At 51.2% G+C, this 22,948-nt stretch overlaps 1 protein-coding gene across 3 annotated transcripts in view; it reads left to right on the forward strand.

Moving 5' to 3' along the window:
• Positions 1-20,876, forward strand: part of RP1L1 (RP1 like 1) — a 44,701-nt gene extending 23,825 nt beyond the window's left edge. Inside the window, exons 1-4 of one of the 3 annotated variants that reach the window (XM_066388131.1) lie at positions 5,157-5,173; positions 8,923-9,550; positions 12,100-12,241; positions 14,650-20,876. In XM_066388131.1, the coding sequence (XP_066244228.1) occupies positions 8,942-9,550; positions 12,100-12,241; positions 14,650-19,808 (5,910 nt within the window). In that variant the 5' untranslated portion in view covers positions 5,157-5,173; positions 8,923-8,941 and the 3' untranslated portion in view covers positions 19,809-20,876. Of the gene's footprint in view, positions 1-5,156; positions 5,174-7,205; positions 7,264-8,922; positions 9,551-12,099; positions 12,242-14,649 lie in introns of those variants that run through there. The other 2 variants (XM_066388123.1, XM_066388122.1) reach the window with 2 other exon arrangements.
• Positions 20,877-22,948: the final 2,072 nt, after the last annotated feature.

The following is a 22,948-nucleotide window of genomic DNA, read 5'->3' on the forward strand; positions in this document are numbered from 1 at the left end:
GATCAGCCTCAGTGTCTAGGAAAGTCCTGGCCATTCTTACCCCCTAGTCTGCCCTCTATAGTCATCCCCCCAAAGAATCTAATTCCTTCCTTCTTTCCAGCATTGACTTCTCCATCTTGAGATCTTTTCTCCATTGCTTTCACTTACAATTGTATGTTTGTTGGACCACAGGCCCCCTTAGTTGCTTTCTCAGCTGCTCACGCCCATGGACAGCCCAAGGACGTGCACCCTGTCTGTGCACTTCACTGAGCCTCCCAGCTACCTCCAGCCATGGCAGTTGTTGGATTTCCACTTTCCTTGGCTGTTTATATGTTCCCTCCGTGCACTAGCAGCCCATGCCTGGGCAAGAGAGAGTTTTCTGCTCTTGGGTTGTCCTGACCCTATTTTATTATTATCTTTGCTAACTGTACCTCTCACCTAAACCTTACTACAGCATGGTCTTCCAAGCATAATTTATTCAGCAGCAGGGACAGAACCAGAAGCACTCACTGCCTACAAGGAGCTCAGACATCCCACTCTGCACATTCTGCATTGCATTTTAAGCCCTGTAAATCCAAGCCATCTCATTAGCCTACTTCCCTTGTTGATAAGCTATCTAGAAAATATTAGCACGTGTGTGTGCATGTGTATGGGAGGGGAACAGGAAGATACTCCAATGCTGGGGGTTTTTTTTTTGTTTTTTTTTACAGTTTCCAAGGATTTTAGTTCCCATGTCAACCTCAGGGTTCTTCAAGTCCTAAGTCTCTTTCCTGAGTTGTAACCATGTGTCCTTTTATCACCAGAAAGAAAGGGAACCATTTTGGGGAGACTTTTCCCAGTAGCTACAGGCTGAACAAGAGATTTTAGATTCACAAGCCCAATCCCTTTTCTTCTTTCTAAGCTACATCATCAGCACATATTGGTCGGCCCAGAGTGCCATGGTCTTTCCCTCTGTGGTCCCTTCTCTTCTCAGTTTCCTCATCTCCAAAAACTACATCAACGGTTCTATTTTGTGTTGTTATTATAAGTTCTACTTTCTTAGCAAATTTCTATTATACAACACAGTGTTATCAACTACAGTCACCATGTTTTACATTGGATCCTCAGACCTAGACTAAGGTTTTTTTGTTTTGTTTGTTTTTAAGAGTAGGCTAGGGTGGTGGGTGGGGGATGAGGAGAATTTGGACTTTGACCACTTTTTCATTTATTTATATTTTAGAGAGACAGAGAGAGGAAGGGAGGGTGGGGGGTAGCGTTCATTTGTTGTTTTACTTAGTTGTGCATTCATTGACTGCTTCCCTACATCAAAGGTTCTTAACCTGGGCTTTATGGATCTCGGGGCGGGGGGCAGGGAGTAAGGGGCTCTATGGGTGGGTTCCAGTAGTCATTGAATTGTATGCAACATTTTGTGCATATGAGAATATGCTCATTTTTTGGATGGGGTGTTCTTCATGGTTTTTACACTGTAATTTTGAAAGGGAAGTGTTTTACCTGGAACATTTTGAGAACTAATGCTTCCGATATTTTCTCAAGAGGTCTTCCAGATTCAGGGATAATTATTTATAGTACAGTATCATGTGCTATCTTTTCCTATAACTCCTACTATATACAGTGTGTCCGTAAAGTCATGGTGCTTTTTTGACCGGTCACAGGAAAGCAACAAAAGACGATAGAAATGTGAAATCTGCACCAAATGAAAGGAAAACTCTCCCAGTTTCATACCTATTCAATGCAGTTCGATGTGGGCTCACACACAGATTTTTTTAGGGCTCCTTAGATAGCTATCCTGTATAGCCTCTACAGACTCGTCACTGACTGATGGCCTACCAGAACGGGGTTTCTCCACCAAACTGCCGGTTTCCTTCAACTGCTTATCCCACAAAGTAATGTTATTCCTATGTGGTGGCGCTTGTTATAAATGCACCGATATTCACGTTGCACTTTGGTCACGGATTCGAATTTAGCGAGCCACAGAACACACTGAACTTTCCTCTGTACCGTCCACATCTCGACTGGCATGGCCGTGGGCTGCTCCGCTGTATACACGGTGTTACATCATCATCTGCGCATGTGCACATGCTGCCACATTATCCTACAGAAACTGGGAGGATTTTCCCTTTATTTGGTGCAGATTTCACATTTCTATTGTCTTTTGTTGCTTTCCTGTGACTGGTCAAAAGTGCACCATGACTTTATGGACACACTGTATAAGCTCTGTAGCCCTTTAGTTTACACCTTGTTTTATGATTAAAGTAATCGAAGCTCAGAGAAGTCACATAGATTGTCCACAGCCATCAGCTAGTGACTGGCAGAACCAAGGGGGGCTCTCAGGCCTGGGGCCCTCCAGAAGCAACAGAAACATTCATGTACCAAAGTGTGAGTAGTTCTCTCTTCCTCCTTGAATTATAGATCCATGAAGCATGAGTCCATCAAACAGCACTGAGCCTCCTTCTCTGTGTCTCACATAATGGGCATCAGTGTTTGTGGCTGGATTGCTTTATACCTATTAATCAAAAGTCTTACTCTCATCTGACCCTCTTTCCTCTCTGTTGATTCTGTTTCTGCATCTACCGCTCAGAACCGTGAGCCCAGGGGGTGCCTGTTCTGCCGTGTGGCACGAGTGTGGTGTTCCCTCTCTCCTCACACTTCAGCACCCAGCTTTGGGAAACCTTCATCCACCAAATGGCCTTTCTTAAAGGACAATTCATTCCACTCGCTGCCTTTTCATTTTTCTATGATTCTACTTCACATCTTCTATTGTGACAAAAATACATAATGTAAAATTTACAGTTTAACCATGTTAAGTGTATAGTTCAGTAGCATTAAGTCCATTCACATTGTTGTGCAACCATCACCACCATCCATCTCGAAAACTTTATCTTCCCGAAGTGAAACTTTGTACACATTTAAACACTAACTCCCCATCCCCCCACCCCAGCCCCTGGCAGTCACCAATCTACTTTTCGTCTCTATGAATCTGACTGCTTGAGGTACCTCAGATTAGTAGAATCATATAGATTTGTTCCTTCATGTCTGGCTTATTCCACTCAGCATAATGTCTTTAAGATTAATCTCTTATAGCATGTGTCAGAATTTCCTTCCTTTCTAAGGCTGAATAACATTCATTGTATGGCTATACCATATTTGGTTTCTCCATTTATTTGACAATGGGTACTAGGGCTGCTTCCACCCTTTGGCTATTGTGAATTATGCTGCTGTGAACATGGGTGTTAATATCTGTTCAAGATCCTGCTTTCAGTTCTTTTGGGTGCACACCCGGAAGTGGAATTGCTGGATCGTATGGTAATTCTATATCTAAGTTTTTGAGGAACCGCTATTCTATTCTCCACAGCAGCTGAACCATTTTATATTCCCATAAGCAAAGTCTCCATATCCTTGTCAATATTTGTTGCTCTTTTTTTTTTAATAATAGCTATTCTGATGGGTGGAAAGTGGTATCTTAGGGTCCCCGCCTTCTTCCCAGGAGTCATGATCATCGTTTGATCACCATGACGTGACTATCAGGTTGCAGCCACTGGCTCCCCGATGCTGTCATCCTCAAGTCAATCAAACTCAAACCTGAACCGGTGCTGTGGCTTTCTCATGAATACGCGTCCAGCCTGTGCTTGGCTCTTTGTCATACTGTATTTCACTGACTTGAATGCACACTGGTTTCCCCCCACGTTTCAATATCTCTGAAATCAGGATGCATCTGGCAATTAATAGCATGTCTTTGTCTTAAGTTTGTCACCATTACTCTTTCTTGCTTCTTGGCTCATAAAATAATGCCACTCCTTGGCAAATTCGAGTCACTAAAAGGTGATGCTGAACATGGCTCTAGCCCCTAGACAGCCCATGTAGACCTGTGTGGCGTGGAGGACCCTAGGAGGGCCCGGATGGAGGTCCTGTGCCTTTTCTTCCGGGGACATGTACTGTTCACCTCGTGGCAGCCTCTTCCAGCTGTTCACGTACGATATCAATCAACCCTTCAAGGTTGCGCCCTGGTGCTCTCCCCACCCCCTTCCTGCCTGTTCCCTCTTTGGTGTTCTTTCCTCACAGCTTTCCTCCTGCGAAGCCCAGCCCCCACCCTGCCTGCAGACTCCTCTCACCCTGTTTATTCCCTTCCCACTCCTGCTGCCAGCTCCTGCCTCCAGCCCCTCACCCTGGCCTAGCTCCCTTCCAGGGCTGGTGACAAAACTGCTTCCTCCCCTGCAGGCCCACCCTGCTCAGTTCCTCCTACCGCTGTCACCTTTTGAAGCATTTCCTGTGACTTTTATTTTTTTTTCCTTTGCCCCTTAATCTGTTTCTGTCTGCATCCCTCTCCCTGCCCACAAACAGCTGGAATGCCTCCTCTGCTTTCTTGCCCTGCTTCCTCCTGAAATCCCCTGGCAACCCTCCCTCATCCTTTGCTGACCTAAATCAAGCCCAGGATTGCTCTGACTGGTGCTGTGGACCCTGGGGCTTGCTGGGCCCTCACGATTCAATCCCCCAGTCTCAGTGTTCATTGAGGCCACCTATCCCCTGAGCTCCTGTGAGGTCCTGTCCCGACCCCATGGTGCTCAGATGACTCAGAAAAGGTGAACATCAGAGCCTCCTGTAATCTGCTCTGCCCAGCACACCTGGATGAGGCGCTGTCCTGAGTGGGAGTGGGGTGGGGAATTCCAAAGGAGGTCTCCCTTGGAGCTCAGCCATGGGGATGACCGCACAAAAGCCATCTGCTGTGGGAGTGTCTCTCAGCTTATCCAGACTTTTTCCGACTGCCACTAGTACCGCCCACTGGACCCCATGCTGGGACTGGGGTGGAGAGCTGGGAACCAGGCTCTACTTGCTGTCCCCTGGCTCCTTTCCCTTCTTCTCTGTGCCCCTGCTCCTTGACTCCTGGCACCTGCTGGTTAGTCATCCAGTCCTGCTGGTAGCTCCTTCTCAGCCTCTGGGTCAGTCCTCTTGACTTCACTCCACTAGAGTTGCCGTCATTCACCAGTAACTTTTCCTGTTCTCCCAGGTGCCATCCTCCCTTCTGCGCCAGACGGTCTAAAATATTAGAATGACATGCACTGGGAAGGCTCTCACTGAACACTCAAGCTGGATCCTTCACCACACTTTTGCTCATACGCCCCCACCCTGAACGCCCTGAGTGGAGCAGGGATGGCAAATGTCTGGCACCTGTGTGGTCCTTCTTTGCCCTGACACCATCGTAATATCGCTAACTGATCACAGAGCCTGAGCACCTTTTCCTCCCAGACCTCTCATTCACCCCAACCTGTCAGAGTTGGCACCAAGGCCATATTTATTTGCCATGCTGGTCCCAACCTCTTCCTTCTCTGTCTAATCCCTTAATTGTGCTTTAGGTGTCTGCTCATGTCACCACCTCCAGGAAGTCTTCTCTGACTTGTCATTCCTCTTAATCTGCTTCTAGTCACACCCTGTGTATAATATATCTCGATCTCAATCTCTATTTGTATGTCTATATCTCAGAACATTTCTTATGCTACATGTTAATAATGTACCTACTTGTCACATTAGGATGTGAAGCTTTTGCAGATGGGTACCATGTTTCAGTAATTGTATTTCCAGGACCCTGAAGAGAGCCTGGTACACAATAGCTGTTCAGAAATCTTTGTTTAGTACACAAACAAGTAAATGAATGATTGAATAAGTAAATAACCAGGTGGGACCAGGTATTATTATTATTATTCAGAGAGAGGAAGAGGAGAAAGACACACACACACACACACATCAATTCGTTGTTCCACTTATTTCTGTATTCATTGGTTGATTCTTGTATGTGCCTGACCGGGGATCAAAGCCGCAATCTTGGCATATTGGGATGGTGCTCTAAGCAACTGAGCTACCTGGTCAGAGCAAGGCCAGGTTGTCTTGAAAGTGAAAGAATCAAAATTTCATTTAGCCTCTTTGAAAAAGAAAATTGACTTGCTTCTCCCTTTCACATGGTTACAAAAGGAGGTCATACTTTTCAGCGACTCATCATGGGGATGAAGTTGAATCTGTCTGTTTCCATTGATGAGGCTGGAGAGCAAGCTGTCACCTCATCTGTCTGAGAGGAGTGGGGTGATCTTTACAGTCTTATATGCCCTACCTTTCACAGTTGATGGGGCCAGGCCGTCCTAGATCCTCTAGCTCCTTCTCCTAGGTCCTAAATTTTTTCTAATCCATGTGTATACGAGCATGTGCCCCCATATATGTGTGTACGTTGTGTGCGTGTGCCTGTGTGTGAGCCCCCTGAAGGTAATGCAGAAATCTTGTCAGTTCTATGAGTGCAGGTACATTCAGTGAAGGGATAATCAGTAACTTCCCCTGGTGCTGTGTGCTTGGTCTCGTGTTAGGAGGGAGCCTTCATGGTGGACCCCAGCTGCTATCAGCCTGATTCTTGGTACTTAGGATGCTTTGGGGGACATTTCTTTTTTATTTCTAAAGTCTAACTGGCAGTTCAGAATTCCAATTCAGAAAGATGTTATATTCTAGAAGAATGTCAGTAGAAAGGGGCAGTCAGCTACTTGAGCGGATGTAGTGATGTTATGCTTCTGCCTGGGTCCTCAAGGAGCCATGAATGAACGGCCTTGGCCTTGTGTCGGGCAAGGTCGTGCTTTACCTGGAACTCTCCCCTTCGCCCTGCAGAGCTGCTGTCTGAGAGGACTCCAGAGAGCTCTTCTCTACCCAGAAATGGGCTGCAAGGAGCAGAAACCCTTAGAGGGAGCAAGGAGGCTGGGGACATGGCGATGCTGGGAGACACAAGGACACTGGAGGACACGGTGATTATGGAGACACAGTGACAGTGGATGACATGACATTGGGGATCATGATGACACTAAAGAACACAGTGACATTTGGAGATACAGTGATGATGGGGAATATGGTGATCATGGGGGACATGGTCCCCCAATGTCACTGGGCCCCCCCGATGTCACTGTGCTTCCCACTGCCATTTCCCCCAGCATCAGTGCGTCCCCCAGTGTCCTTTCTTGTTCCTCAGTGAGGGCCGAGAAGGATGCTCACTGTCACAAGTGAAAATGAAAATCAAGTGGGAAGAAAAGTCGGTCCTTCGGGAAGGCGGGATAGAGTAACAGCACCGGCAGCTGCAGGGCTATTAGTGGGCAGTCTGAGAAAGCAGCTTAAGTGGATTAGTTGGAGGGAGGAGGCTGGAGAAGCTAATTATAAAGTTTGTGCCAGAGATGAGAGAGGATTACTAGGCCTCTAGGTGCACCAGGATTCTGAACATGGGAGAACCATTTCCTTCGAAAGGGATGGGGTAAATAGAGAGGCAAGGTAAGGAAGGGAGTTGTGGGCGCTGGAGGAGCTGCACGCAGGATCATGGCTGCAGTGAGGAGGGCCGTGGTCACGTGCAGTGAGCATGCACGTTAAGGAGGGTCCTGCATGATCTGAACCACGTAGATGCAGGGACAACTCCTCACCTGTTCACAATTACTCTAATGTCAGCTTTTTGATAGGACTGGGTTCTGTTATGAGGCTCTGTGAAATATCTGCCTTGTTCATCAGCATGGGTTTCCTGGGTCCTTGCTATGTGCCAGGCTTGGGGCTGGGTGCCCCAAGGGAGCACATGTTCTGCCTCTCAGGCCTTGGGCTAGCTGGCTAGGAAGGGTACGGCCCAGGATGTGGGAAATGTTGGGGAACCATGCTGAAAATGGGGGTTGGGGAAGGCTCCACAAAGGAGGGAAGCCAGCCAGGGTGCAGAAGGATGGGGTTGCCATGCAGGGGGAACCCGAGTCAGGCAGCCTGACTGGCATGGAGAATTCACACAGGAGAGAGCAGGAGCTGGGGCTTAAGGCGCAGACTGGAGCAAGACCAAGAGGCCTTGAATTGTGGGATAAGGGGCCTGGGTCCTTTATCTTCTGCAGCTACTGTGAACCACTGGAAGGACTTGGAGCACAGGAAATATCTGGGTAAAAACTGGGTTTCAGGACAACTTGGCCAGCAGGTCTATAGAACAGAGCATGGTATGGTGACCTGGACAGAAAGAGTTAGGCTTCTGCAAGAGTCTCAGGTGAGGCAGTGAGCTAAACCACTGTGATAATAGATACAAACAGTTGGACAGACAGCCTTGACCCAGCTACAGCTGCCCTAAGCCTCCAGTCTGCCATGTCGGTGGCAGCAGGCTGGGGTGCTCACTCATCCTCTAAAGACCTCTAAAGACTTCGGAGGCATGTGAGGGGGAGTATTCTTTTCATATGAAAGCAAACCTCACCATATAATGGAGAAAGCTTACAACACCAAGTGGTGACATCCTCTTTGGGTTACAAGTCTCTTTGTCTGCATTCTGGTCCCTGAAGGGTTTGGGACTGAGGGATTCTGCTCTGGCCCTCTTAGCTGGTAGTAGAAGAATAGGAGTCCAGAGAGTTGAGCATCCCTCAGGCCCACAGGGGAGACTTTTGCACTAAGAGAGAGTGGGCATGGTGCCCAGGCCTCCTGACGGCCCTGTGTTCTTGCATCTGCATTCCAGTCTTCCCTTTATTTACCTACCCCTTTAGGAGATAAGCCTTAGGGTATTCAAAGGTTTTCAGGTGGTAGAATTGGGTAAGAGAAAGGGCAAGAGGAAGGAAAAAAATCAAGATGTATTGGTGCCTGCTCTGTGGCTGGTGTTCTATCTGCATAAACTCATTTGCACATGATAACCAACCTGCAGAGTAAATGTGGCTGACTTTGACAGGTGGGTCCACCAAGCACGGAGTATGTCACGCACCTCCTAGGCCACACAGAATAAGGGGGTGAGGTAGAGTTTGAACTCAGATCTGGCCAATGCTAAATCTTCGGCCTTCCTTCTGTTCCATCAAAACAGATTAACCTGCCTCTACAGAGCAGAGTGGAACAAATTAGAAGTGGGCAGGAAGCACTGTTATAACGAAGAGGAAAGAGAAAATGTAGACACTCTTAGCTGCTCTCTGACTTTCTTCATTTGATGGGTTTCAGCTGCCTGGGCCTCCACGCCATGAACAGCACCCCGAGGGGTGCCCCGGCCCCAAGCTACCGCGAGTGCCTCCTGCCTTCTGTGGCTCGGACTCCGTCTGTCACCCAGGTCACTCCAGCCAAGAAGATAACTTTCCTCAAGCGAGGGGACCCCCGGTTTTCCGGGGTTCGCCTGGCTGTCCACCAACGCACCTTCAAGAGCTTTGGCGTGCTGATGGATGAGCTCTCCCAGCGCGTGCCTCTCTCCTTCGGGGTGCGCTCCGTCACCACGCCCCGGGGCCTGCACGGCCTCAGTGCCCTGGAGCAGCTGGAAGATGGTGGGTGCTACCTCTGCTCCGACAAGAAGCCCCCCAAGACCTCTGGTGGACCAGGCTGGCCACAGGGAAAAGGCCCCTCTGCTCAGCAGTCTCAGGATGTCGAAGGCCAGTGTGAAGCACCAGAAACATCCTCTTCCCAGAAAAATCCTCAAGCTCTGAGGAAGATAATGTTGGTTAAGAATGGGGACCCTCGATTCCAGCAGACAGTGGTTCTCAGTCAGAGAAATACGAGGAGCCTGGCAGCCTTTCTCAGCAAAGCCTCAGACCTTCTTCACTTCCCCGTGAAGCAGGTGTTCACACCCAGTGGGAAAAAGGTAGGGCTGTTGGGGTATGTGCCGTTGTCTTAATAAAGTTCTCTGGACCTCAGATAGAACGGGGAGGTTTTCCTTAAAAAGAGGCACTGGCTGCTCGCTGCTAGTTAACGGTGGGTAGAGTGGAGCCGTTCAGTCAATCACACAATTGTTTTTCATATTACTCGGTACCATTTAGCAAGCATTCACTGAGCCTAGACACTGCCTTGTACACTTTCATTATTGTATCTTTTTAAAATCCAGTTCTCCTATTATCCAATCCATTGTGGTGAGAGTTCAGTGCAGGAAACAGAAACTTCTCAAGTACCTTAAGCAGGAAGCAGTTTTATACAGGGCATTGGGGGGGCTCCCAAATCTTTGGACATCTAGAGGGATGAACTCGGGGTTTACAGGAATGGCTCCCAGTGTTCCGCAGGAAGGCGCTGCCTCTGCCTGAAGCTACTGTGATTATTGAGTTGTGGCATCCAGGCTTATGAAGCTGAGATCTGGGAAGTGCCACCTCTACATCTGGACACGCAGGAGCCCTGGGGCGCTGGATCCAGCCGGGATGCCTGAGCTGCCATCCACTCCCGAAAACATGGCTAGAGCTTTCTGAGCTCTGACTGCTGGGAAGCACCTCAGAAAGAGAGTGGAATAGACGTGGAGAAATGTAGGGCGTAGCTTCCACCGCACAAACTCAGGAGGCAGTTAATAGTATGCTATTGTTAGAGACAAGGAAACGGAGGCACAGAGGTTAAGTGATTTTCCCATAGTTGTGTGGCTGGCAAATGATAGGGCTAACCATGAGGATTTCAGAGCTGTAATGTAAGAATGTTTCTAAACTGTGGTGCATGTGCTGTGTACTAGCATGTGCTACATGCAGATTTTACTGACAGATAAGGCTAGGCCCCTCCCATCAATTGGCTACTGTTTAGTGGGTGTGATGAGAGGGAGAGAGCAGGTACAAAATAAGTGAATTGGAGAAAAGATTATATTTTCATAGAGACTTACTACAGAGCTATTAGGACAAGCTGTGTCACAATCATCCGTTGGCGGGTCCTCAACTGGATGGACCCTCTCAATAATGCCCTTTTTCTTTCTGTGGATCCAAGACCTCTACTTCTTTTTGAAATGGGAGCATCAGTTTGCTTCAATTCCATTTTTTTTCTTTCTTTTTTTTTTTTCTTCTTTCCTGAAGTTGGAAACAGGGAGGCAGTCAGACAGACTCCCGCATGCGCACGACCGGGATCCACCCAGCATGCCCACCAGGGGGCGATGCTCTGCCCATCTTGGGGCGTCGCTCTGCCACAATCAGAGCCATTCTAGCGCCTGAGGCAGAGGCCACAGAGCCATCCTCAGTGCCTGGGCAAACCTTGCTCCAATGGAGCCTTGGCTGCGGGAGGGGAAGAGAGAGACAGAGAGAAAGGAGAGGGGGAGGGGTGGAGAAGCAGATGGGCGCCCCTCCTGTGTGCCCTGGCCGGGAATCGAACCCGGGACTCCTGCACGCCAGCATGGCTATATCTATAAATTAATCGAGTTGGGTCATTTTGCTGTGTGTGTGTGTGTGTGTGTGTGTGTGTGTGTGTGTGTGTGTGTGTGTGTGTATGATGGACCAGAGACCTAAATCAAAAGAAAAATGTATACCTGGTAGTTTGAAACCAACTTTTAATTAACTAGGTGAAAAGATCTGGTGGACACCAAACTTCACGCCATTTTGGGATGAGAAGACAAGCATTCTCTCCTTCTTTCATTTCCTTGTTAATGAATAACCTTCTAATTTGAGAAAATGAAAAAGAACAGATTCAGCACTTTAAAGATGGAGCTAAATTCCCCAACACTGCTCATTACAATGTAATGCTATAAATAGTGCTAACCCTTAGATATGCAGGGGCCTCAGGGCCACGTGAGATTTTGCTAAAAGCAGGGACCTGCTTCCTGGAAGGCAACCCAGCACCGATGTTGTCTGCTCCACTCTCAGCCCGCCCGTCCTGCTGGTGGGTGTGGGGGTGCTGGGGAGGGGATGACACTGCAGCTGGGAAGGAGCCCAGAGAACCTGGGAGGAGCCCGGGATGGAAGGGCTACCCGTGCAGAGAACAATGTCTTGTCCTTCTCTGCTTCACTAGGGGCAGAGACAGTGGCGGTGGGCTCAGATTATACTGGAAAACACAGGTCAAACCCAAGAGAAGGCTCTGGAAAAGGGTGAGAGAAGGAATCAGGTCTCCATATGCAAGCTGGTTGCTTTAAAATAATACCTGTTTGTGAGGGTGCAAATGTGGGCAGGAAAGCAGATCGAAGGCTTCATGAAATGTTTCCCACCTGAGGCATCCCGAATAACCTCACCCCAGGAGGGTACAGGCAGAGAGGGAGACCATGGCGCGGGACCTAAATCTCCAGGTATTATGGAGGTATTATGGCAAGTGGATGGGATCCTTCCCTTGGATCAGAAATCTAGGGGGAGATGAGTTAAACACCAGGGAAGAGCCGGTGTGACTCGATTCCTCCTCTACCTGAGTCTTCCTGAGCAGAAGGGAGGTTCTGCGGATCAGGCCTCCTGACCCACTCGCCTCCCTCAGGTGGATTCTGTGAAGGCTCTACGGCACAGCCCCTCTGTGCTGGTGTGCGCTGGTCACGAGTCCTTCAGACCTCCGGCAATGGAAGGGACCACAAGAGGCGGGACTGAAGCTTTATCGGGGCAAGCTTCAAGGATCAAAAACGGTGAGTTGGTTTTGAAGTTTCCCCAATGTTATTTGCACTGGAGAGTGGCTCAGGAGAGCTGGGAAGGTAGTCAATCTATATAATTTAGAAAACCTGCCTTTGGTTCCAATTCTTGGGCAACCAGTTGCTCGGGGTCTGTCTTGCCCCTTCCTCCTCTTCTTATTGCCATCAACCTTAATTGGGTTGAGCATTTGACTGAGGTATGAGAGAGGATAGTCTGGTATTTCAAGAATAGGAAGTAGGAGCTTTCGAACTCTAAGTTTCTAAGATCTAAAATAAACTTTATTAAGGACCATGGTGGGTATGAGATTATGAAGGCAGTGTACCATGTGTATGTGGCATTTGCATCTGTCAAGAGTCATGGCTCTCTTAGACAACAGTGGGGGCCAACTGGACTAAATCTAATGATACCCATCGATTCTCCATCCAACCCATCAGCCTGAACATGCAACCATACATCCATCCAAAGCATACTGTGTGCCAGTTTAGGCTTTGTTATTAAAAAAAAAAAATACAACACGTGTTGGTTTTTTTTGTTGTTTTTTTTTGTATTTTTCTGAAGTTGGAAACGGGGAGGCAGTCAGACAGACTCCCGCATGCGCCCAACTGGGATCCACCCGGCATACCCACCAGGGGGCGACGCTCTGCCCACCAGGGGGCGATGCTCTGCCCATCTGGGGCATTGCTCTGTTGCAACCAGAGCTATTCTAGCACCTGAGGCAGAGGCCATAGAGCCATCCCCAGTGCCCGGGCCAACTTTGCTCCAATGGAGCCTTGACTGCAGGAGGGGAAGAGAGAGACAGAGAGGAAGGAAAGGGGGAGGGGTGGAGAAGCAGATGGGCGCTTCTCCTGTATGCCCTGGCCAGGAATCGAATCTGGGACTCCCGCACACCAGGCCGACACTCTACCACTGAGCCATCTGGCCAGGGCCACAACACACGTTGTTTTAAAAGTATAATTAATGACTGTAGAATAAGAGTTTCAGCAAAAGTATTGGAATGACAAAGGGCAAATTTTGGCAAGTAAACAAAATATTATCTTTTATGACAATAATGCTGTCCATGACTGTCGCCTGCCAGGTGCTGGAGGTAGAGACCATGTAGCCATAGCCCCTCTCTGGAGGAGCTCACAGTGGCCACTTGGTGTTTCTGAAAGAGCAGAGCTTGACGAAGCCTTCTCCTGCTCAGATGGACACATGGTGGTTTGTTCTTTTGCTGACCAGAGGCTTACCCTCCACTAGCCCCTTCCTCTTGTCAAGTGTGAGCTCAGGAGATAAAATGAGAAAGCCTTAGGGGTTTCATTCTTTCTTGAAGTCATTTATTTCTATGCACAGTAGCCCCTTCTTCTCTTTTTCATGGCTGGGGTGCAGGCTTGACTATCAGGACCTGCAGTTGTGTGTCCAGGTCCTTCCTTACAATCATTTATCAACCCCAAAGCTTGATGAGTGTTCAGATGATAAATCACTACTAATAACCACAAAGCATGTTATAGTCTACAGTCAGGTGCACATGCAGCAGCTTATTGATTGTACTTCCTATACCACGGCGGGTGGGAGCAGGGCGAGGAGTTAGCACTGGGCACTCGGCTCTGGCCGCTGCCTCTGCTACCTACCAAGAACACACTCTGTGCAGCAACACTGCAGGAAAAAACATTTTGGAAGTTTTATATTCATTGCCTTGCGGTATTCAAGCACACCTCCAAATAGATACCATTATTGTTATTTTAAAACTCAGAAAAGGGGTTCTGCCCAAAGCTACACAACTAGGAAGTAGAAGAGGGGAGATTGAATTCAGACTTCTTCAAGTTCATGTCACTTTGCTCTGCTGGTATCAGACAGCAGACTGTGGGCATCTGTTCTAGAATGGTTTCTGCCTTTACCATGTGGTTTTGGAGGTGGCAGGGGTGTTTATTCAGTGAGAGGAGGGGAGGCAGAGAGACAGACCCCTGCATGGGCCCTAACCCAGATCCACCTGGCAAGCCCACTAAGGGGTGATGCTCTGCCCATCTGGGGCATTGCTCCATTGCTGAGCAACAAAGCTCTTCTTAGTGCCTGAGATGGAGGCCATGAAGCCATCCTCAGTGCCTGGGGCCAACTCAATCCAATTGAACTATGGATACAGGAGGGGCAGAAAGAGAGAGAGAGAGAGACAGAGAGAGAGAGAGAGAGAGAAGCAAGAGGGGGAGGGGTGGAGAAGCAGATGGGCGCTTCTCCTGTGTGCCCTGACTGGGAATCAAACCCAGGACATCCACAGCCAGGTCGATACTCTATCACTGAGCCAACTAGCCAGGACCGGCAGGGGTGTTTCGGTGGTGAAAGGCTCATGACCAACCCCTTTTCTCCTGCCCTGAAGTGCCCCCAGCAGCTCACCATCTTTTGCTCTTTCCCCTTACTCTTCGCTGTGTGCCAGGAAACTGGGGCCCAAAGGCCAAGCAGAGCACGATCCACTCAAGGTCCAGGTCGGACAGCAGGACGCGGCAGTTTTCCCTGCTGTTGGAGAGGTCCGGTCCCAGCGACCCCCTGGCGTCCCTACATCATGGCTGGATGGGCCCCGCTCCCGACAGGCACCCCCAGGACACGCCTGCTCAGCTCGGCCCGTTGGTGGCCGGTGATAACGTTGAGAAGACGGTCCACATGAACGAGGACGGCAGCCTGTCTGTGGAGATGAAAGTCCACTTCCACCTGCTCGGCAACGACATGCTCCTGCGATCTAAGAGGGTCGGGAGGGCCAGTGCCTCCACAGCGGCCGGCGGGGAGGGCCCTGCTCCAGGGGAGGCGGACCCCGTCCACTGTGTGTGCGAGGGCCACTCTGGGGGCTGCTCAGAGCCGAGGGCACTAGGCCTTAGGGCCCAAGAGGCAGGGTGCAAGGAAGTCTTTGAGCGAGGCCGTTGGCAGCCAGGGTCCCAATACGAGATCTGGACGAACCCCCTGTACAGCGCCCAGGGAGTGGGGACGGCCTCTTGGAGGAGGCCCGGGCTGACCCAGCACTCCCACCCCAGGGGCCTCTGGACCCAAGGGGTTGCCAGCAAGAAGCGGAGCAGCAAGGACAGTGTCAGCCCTGCCTCCAGTGACAGACCCCCTGACGGCTCTGAGCCAGGCTCCTCCTGCTGCTCCGGGTCCCCAGAGGGCAGTGAGGGTGGCTGTGGCCCGCAGCCGGCCACTGGGGCCGCTTCCCAGAGAGGCTTCGGGTGGGAAGCCAGCAGCACGCCCCAGGCTGGGGAGGGCCCAGGTCCAGAGGGAGCCATGCTGGGCAGCAGGGGTCACCGCTGCCTGACCCCTAGGACCCGAGGTGTGGCAGGTGCTCCGTCAGTCTCCGCGGCATCCCAAGCGGGGCCCAGTGAATGGGGCAAGCAGCACCAGGGTGGCCCCAGTACAGCAAGGCCCATGATGTCCCCACAGAAGTCCACCCACAGGGAGAGACCCTGCTCCTCTGCCACGAATCTCTTGTCTCTGAGGAACAAAGACCTACAGGCAGAGGGAGGTGAACAGGCCACCAGACACCCCCAGGGCAGGGATGGGTCTGGGGCGAGACTGCCCCCGGCCTCAGGCCATTTTGGCTCTGGGGACACTGCAGAAGTGTGTTTCCCGCCTTCCACCTGCACCTCAGCCACAGGCAGGCGGAGAAAGAAGAGCAGAGCCAGCACTGTGTCCTCACTCAGCATGTCTGGCCTCGACCAAGAAGCCCAGAGAGGCCGCCCCAGGCAGCGCCGCAGCCGAACGGACACCCACTGCCTGCTCAGCTCCCCTGTGTCCGGGCAAACGCGGGGGCCTCCCAGCACGGGCAGGGGCTGTCACGCCGACCCAGCACCCCGCCTTTCTGGAAGCTCATCTAGCGCCAGGAACCAAGCCTCTGGGGACCCAGGGCCCCCCTCCTCTGCCTCTCTTCATTCCCAGGACATACAAGGGGTCAGCAGTGCCTCCATTACTCCTGTGAGTAATTCAGACTGTGCTTCCGATTTCTACCCCCCATACTCTCCCTCTCCTGAGACCGAAGGGAAGACTAAGTTCAGGGCTGACTCACTTACCAACACATCTGACTCTCTCGGCTCCCACGCTGATGGCCTGGGGGAAGAGGCAGGGGGCAGCGTCCCCAAGCCTTTCGGGCCCTTGCTTCTGCCAGCTGGGCAGCATGAGCGGGGGAAACCAGGAGCCCCGCAAGGGAGCTGCTACTCACAGATGGGCACATCCCGGGTCTGCAGGAGCCCCGGTGGTGAGATGCAGGCCCTGCAGGCCTCCCGGCCGCGGGGCAGCCAGGGGCCCTCCTCTGTGGCCTGCACGGTGTGCAGCAGATACTGTCCCACACCCCCCCGGGCACAGCGCTCTGGCAAGAAGCACCCTTCGTGCAGCAGCAGTGACCACTGTGCTGACTGGGGACCAGGGAGGGGTGAGCCGGGGGAGGAACAGCTAGATGTGCAGTGCCCACGGCCCTCCAGCCCGCAGTCAGGGGACAGGGGAAGGGCAGCCAGAGCAGCCAGAAGGGGCAGCCCCAGCCTCGGCCCCAGGCCTGGGAGAAAGTTCCAGGGCCAGGCTGCTGGAGAAGGGGAGGGCAGGAAAGAGCAAAAGGACAATGGCAGCGAGACACCGAGTGCTCTGCCCCGAGCCTCACCAGAAGCCGTGGTCCGTGAGTGGTTGAGCAACATCCCAGAGGAGCCAGTGCCCATGAAATGTGAGATGGTGGATGACAGCATGGATGTGGCTGGGGGCGGCCTGAAAGGCCCCACGGAGGACCCTGGTGACAAACATCCCCCTGAAGGCCTGGGGGAGCCAGCTCAGGCCAGACGACCATCCCTGGAAAAGGCCATCAGTAAGAACGAACCAGAAGGAGCCCTCCCAGTGACTGGTGACACTGGTCCCCAGTCAGGAGAGGGTCTTCCTCACAGCGGAGTTTCCAAAGTCCCCAAGGAGGCCGGAGCAGGGGAAGGAGCCGTTGGGGACTGTGGGGAGGGCCAGTGTGTGCTTCCCTGCAGGCTGTCTGCTTCCATAGAGATCATGAAAGCGCTGATGGGCTCCAAGCAGGGCCGGCCCAGCAGCCTGCCCGAAGTGTCCGGCCCGGTGGGCCAGCGGCTCAGCCACTCGGCTCAGGCCCTCGTCACCTGTCTCGCCAGGCTCCACTTCTTCGACGAAGACTTTGGGTCTCCCACCGGCAAAGCGAGGTTCACAGACTCTCCTCGGTACCAGGAGCTCTTGGGCACCTTCCGGACCCTGTGGCCGGGGTGTGGCCTCAGGCAAGGCGAGCTGGACCCAGGCCTCCGGGAGTCCGGCCGGTGTCAGGCTCTGCCGGGCCTCGGGTCCCACGCTGTGACTGAGGACTTCACGCCAACGTCCTCGTCGGGTGTGGATGTCGGTAGTGGTTCCGGGGGCTCGGGGGAGGGCAGCGGGCCCTGTGCCGTGGACCGTGCCCCGGTCTCTGAGAAGACAGAGCTGCCCTTGAAAATCTCCACCCAGAGGCCTGGTTCCAGGACCTCAGAGAACCCGGAGGGGCTGGGAAACCAGGAGCAGGGTGGCTCCACTGCCTCCTCAAGCTCCCAGGCACTGGCTTGTGCCCCCCGAGAGGACGAGGCAGAGGGACGCAGCGGGGAGCAGACGCTGGGCTGTCGCCTGGACCAAGTGGTTGAAAACACGGTGCAGGAAGAGGCAGAGCAATTAGAGAAAATGAAAGAAGAGAAAGAAAGAGCAGGGCTGACAGGAGAGGCGGTCAGTGGATTTCCCGAAGAGGAAAGAACCGCGGGGCGAGAATCCTCAGGGGCTGGCCCTCAGGGCGGGGAGGGCGCCCGGGGGGCGGAGGAGGCGGGAGCAGACCCTGCCTCGGCCCCGCCGCCCCCTCCAGAGCGGACGGAGAGCCGGACAGAGACCCTCGGGAGCCTCCCTGAGAGGGACTCAGATGTCAGCGGGAGTCCAAGTGGTCCCAGCGCCGACCCTGGTTCGGAGAAGCTGCCCGCAGCAGCTGAGGTGGCCCACACGCAAGCCCCGGCCCAGTTCACCCAGGGGGCTGGAGAGCGGGGCCCTGCTGGGGCTCACAGAGTGGCTCTGGACCCCGACCCCCTCTGGGTGTCCGGCCTGCTGACGAAGATGGAGAAGGCCTTCCTGGCCCACCTGGCCGGCGCCGTGGCCGACCTCCGAGCCCGCTGGGGCCTGCAGAGCGACGACCTGCTGGACCTGCTGGTGGCCGAGCTGCAGCAGGATGTGGCCCAGCGGCTCCAGGACAGCACGGAGAAAGAGCTCCGGAAGATCCAGAGCCGGGCGGGGAGCAGGGTGCCGGGGCCCCCGCGGGCGGCCCGCAGGTGGGAGACGTCCCTGCCGACCGCGCAGCGCCGGAGTCGCCTCCGGGGCCTGCGCAACCTCTCGGCCTTCTCCGACCAGGCCCGGGCCCCGAGCACCTTCTCCTTCTCCCTGGAGGACAGACCAAAGGTCAGGGCAGCCCTGGAGGCCCGGCTGGGGAGGGAGGCCGAAGGGGAGGAGTTCTGCCCCTGTGAGGCCTGTGCGAGGAAGAGCGTGGTCCCCGCGGCCCCGAAGGACACGGTGGGCACAGCCAGTGCGCCCATCAAAGAGGCCTTTGACCTGTGGCAAATTCTGAAGAAGGAAAAAAGGAAATGTGCTAATGAGGAGATGACAGGGACAGACCCTGAGAAGACAAGGATGGAGCTGCTTCAGAGGGACCCCTCGGGGACAAGGACTGTCCAGGAATCTGATGGAGGCCTGGAGCTGGGGTTAGGCCAGGACCCCGGGTCAGAGGCGGGGGATGAGGATGAGGGCAGCCAGACCCTGGGCAGAGGGGAAGGTCCCGGAGGAGGAGGAGGCGAGCAGGCTGCAGCAGCTCCTCAGAGGGGAGGGGGGAGCACAGAGCCCCACGCAGGCCACCCCCCGGAGCAGGGCATGGGCGACAAGGAAGAGAGCACAGCAGAGGGTTCTGGGGCTGAGGTCAGTGTGGAGAGCGGAGTCTTGGGAGGAGCTGACGGAAGTCCAGGAGGGCAGAATGAGGGTGCCAACTGCACAGAGGTGCAGCAAACTGAAGGAGAGGGACAGTCAGAGTCCGGAAGAGGAAGTCAAGGTGAGAAAGAAGGGAGTCCACAGGCTGGCCCAAGACAAGGCCAGTCAGGTGAGGTTTCTGGACACAGCAGCCCAGACCAAGAGGGGAGGCCCACACCACCCCCTGCCCCAGGTGGAGACACCCCCAGCCAAAGATCAGGCCCAGAAACAGCACCTTCCTCGTCCAGAACATCATCTCTGGGAAACTGTTCTCAGCTCTCCCAGAAGGGCTCCAAAGAGGAACCTTCCAGTGGAGACACGAGGACCTCTGGAGACGAGCCCAACGGAGCCCCTGGTTCAGAGAGCAAAGTCACGGGCAGGTATCCAGAAAGCTCCACTTCTGAGGAAGAAGGGCCCTGCTCGGGCTCAAGGCCTCCGGAGAGAGGGACAGATGAAGGTCTCAGTCCAGAGCCCAGAGCAGACCAAGGCTCTGCCTTAGACGACGAGAAGGTAGTCAAAAGTCTCTCTGGGACAGAAACGAGCTTTAAAGGTCTGGTCATGGACCAGATAGATGGCCTTGGGCAAGACGATTTAGATTTCTAGAGATCCAGCTGTGAGGTGGTCATGAGTCCGGAGCTCTGTTTTTATTCATATTTTGTCTACAAACCTGGGAGTGGCACAGCTCCCTGGAGATGTACAAAGAGCATGGGGGAAGATCAAGGATGTGCCGAGGACACAGCCGCACTGTGCTTTCCTGAGGTCCTAGATGCTGGGGCTTCAGAGGGCCAGCCCACACACTGTGAAGGAGGTCATCTCGGACCTGCCCTGTTACCACAAGTCAGCCGGCCTCTTTCCGTTTGGCTGCTGAGCCCAAGAGGACAGAACTGCTTGGGAATGTTCCAGGAGAGTTTTTGTTTGTGGTTTTGGGGCTTTTTTTTGCTAGTAAGTGTTTCTCTCATTCTTTTGCCTATTGATCTCCTGTTATTTTTCTCCTTGGCCTCTCTTGGCACTCACCTTGTTCGACTTTGAGGTGCTTTTCTCTCGTCTTGAATATATGTGGTGACTCTGCAGATGTGAAAAAAATCCAGGGAGAAGCAGAAAAATTCAGGGTCATTGGACAAAGTTTGTTCTTAGCCCAGAAGTCCAACTGTGTTTCCTTAATTTGTGGATCTATTTTTTTAGGAGCAATGGAAAGTGGAAAATTCATAAAAGTGGGAAGGAGGCAAGTCATAAGCCAAGATTCCATCACTCAGCCACAACTTGTGTTCGAGGTTTGATGCTTTCCCCATCAATTGGTTAGAAAAACCATTTGGATGTCATTCTAATACATCTCTTTCTTGAACTTGACAAGATAAGAATTTTCCCTTTTTATCTCCAGATCTTCATAAACCCATTTTTAATACTCGAATAACACACTATGACAGCCTGACCCGTGGTGGTGCAGTGGATAGAGCATCAACCTGGAACGCTGAGGTTGTCGGTTTGAAACCCTGGGCTAGCCTGGTCAAAGTACATATGGGAGTTGATGCTTCCTGCTCCTCCCTCTCTTCTCTCTAAAATGAATAAATAAAATCTTTAAAAAAAATACACTATGACAATATAAATTACTCTACTACTCCATTTCACTCTTGTTGACTATTTAGATGGTTTCCATCATTAAAAAAACAAAAACAAACCCCACCTTAACTGCAGATGATTTCTTTAGTATAGGTGCCCAGGCATGGAGTTACTGAGCCAAAGGATATCAACTTCTCTTTAAGGCTCTGGATATCTTGCCAGTAAATTATTTTTCTAAAAGTCTGTGCTAATTGATGTCACCTGGACAACACCCTCTCCTCACTGTTTTGTCTAATCATTAAAATGAGACCTCTTTTGCTACTATAATGGGAAAAAAGAGTATCTCATTTTAATGGGGGGCTATTTGATCAGTAATGAGATTACAGAGTTTTCTAGGTTTTTTAAAAAACTATTTGCATATAAATTATATGTGCATGTGTTTTGCCCATTTTTTAACTGGAATCCTACTTTTTTCTTTTAACAAATTGATTTCTATGTGCCCTTTAACATTTTTGAGATTTGAAAGGTGCTCTTTCTCCATATTCTTCTACGGCCAGCCTTGGCCTGGGTCCTGTCTGGGTGAAGAGTTTCTTAAATTCTCTCTCTCTCTTTTTTTATGGGTTGATTTTAGAGGGAGAGGAGAAATATCGATTTGTTGTTCCACTTATTAATGCATTCATTGGTTGATTCTTGAATGTGCTCTGACCAGAGATGGAACCTGCACCCTTGGGGAATCAGAACAATGCTCTAACCAACTGCATTACCCGGCCAGGGCCTAGGTAGGAAGCTTGGTGATGGGGCAGAATTTCTCTGAGTATTCTCACCAGCATTATGCTCATACATGACCATTTTGTGTATTCAAACTTCTGAAAATGGGAGTCTATGCTACAAGAGCAGGTATTGCTCACTGGTTATTTAAATGTAAATGTTCTTCATAAAAATAAATGAATAATAAAAAATAAGGCAAAGGTTGGGCCTGGGCTGTGTCCTCATGCCTTGTAGCCATTGTTCTGCTGTTTCTGAGTGCTGGAGATGTTCTTAATAAAATTTGGCATGTTTTTAAAATTTCTGTGGAGGTGATTCCTTAAAGTTTTTACAGTAAAAGTCTATCTCTCTCTATAGGAACAGGCATCTCCGCCAGAAGCTCCCAGTGGAGCAGATTGCATTGTGAGCTTGGCTTAGATATGAGGCCATGCACTTCTTCTGTGACTTAAGTCCCCAGTCACCTCCTCAGAGATGTTCCAACCATGTTCTGCTCTCTCTCCAAATGACTGAGACAGCCATCCCTGGCACATACTGATCTGGCACTAAATGGCATTGCCTATTTCTGGTCGAGAGAATGCAAGAGAAAAAGCACAGGATTTGGAGTTAGATGTCTTAGATTCAAGTTCAGTGATAGCCCACAGTTTCAACATCTGTGAAATGAGTGAAGTAATGTGTTCCTCACTGAATTGTGGAGAAGCAGGTCAGATCACATATGAAACTCCATTACATGTCTGTTGGGAAAATATCAATATTTTAATTAGAACTTCTGCTTTTCAAAGCCTATTATGTGTCAGCTACTGATTTGGACATAAATGATCCCATTTAACCTTTCCAGCATATCTGCAAAGTAGGCAAATCAACATTGTCATCCCATTTCACAAATGAGGTGACCAAGGGAGGATACACTTGCATAAGTGTGTCCAAGCTCACACAGCTAGTTAGAGGCAAAGCCAGGATTTAAACCAGGCTATTTAAGACACTCAAGTCCATGTTCTTTTCCATTGTATCATATTTTCTTCATTTCGATTCGGGTCCTATAAATCACTGACTTGACTAGAGGTGATCAACACTTTGTTGAATTAATTTACTGTAAAATAGTTAAGACTTAAGAAAGTAAATAAATAGGAATTATTTTGCTTAACTGATTGCATGACGTTAGTAATGTTCTACTTGTGCACAGACACCAGGAACTAGAGGAAACCTGGTCTTATAAAGTGAGACTTAATCTCTTCCAGGAGATTCTCCTTTTAGTTACAAACTCACCTGCTTTAAGCTCTCGAAGATTTCTGACCTTATTTATTTATTTATTTTATTTTTCCTCCCACATGCGCCTGACCAGGGTCCATCTGGTATGCCCACTAGGGGGCGATGCTCTGACCATCTGGAGCATTGGTTCGGTGCAACCAGAGCCATTCTAGTGC

The sequence above is a fragment of the Saccopteryx leptura genome, chromosome 1, assembly GCF_036850995.1.
Source record: "Saccopteryx leptura isolate mSacLep1 chromosome 1, mSacLep1_pri_phased_curated, whole genome shotgun sequence".
Taxonomy (NCBI): Eukaryota; Metazoa; Chordata; class Mammalia; order Chiroptera; family Emballonuridae; genus Saccopteryx; species Saccopteryx leptura.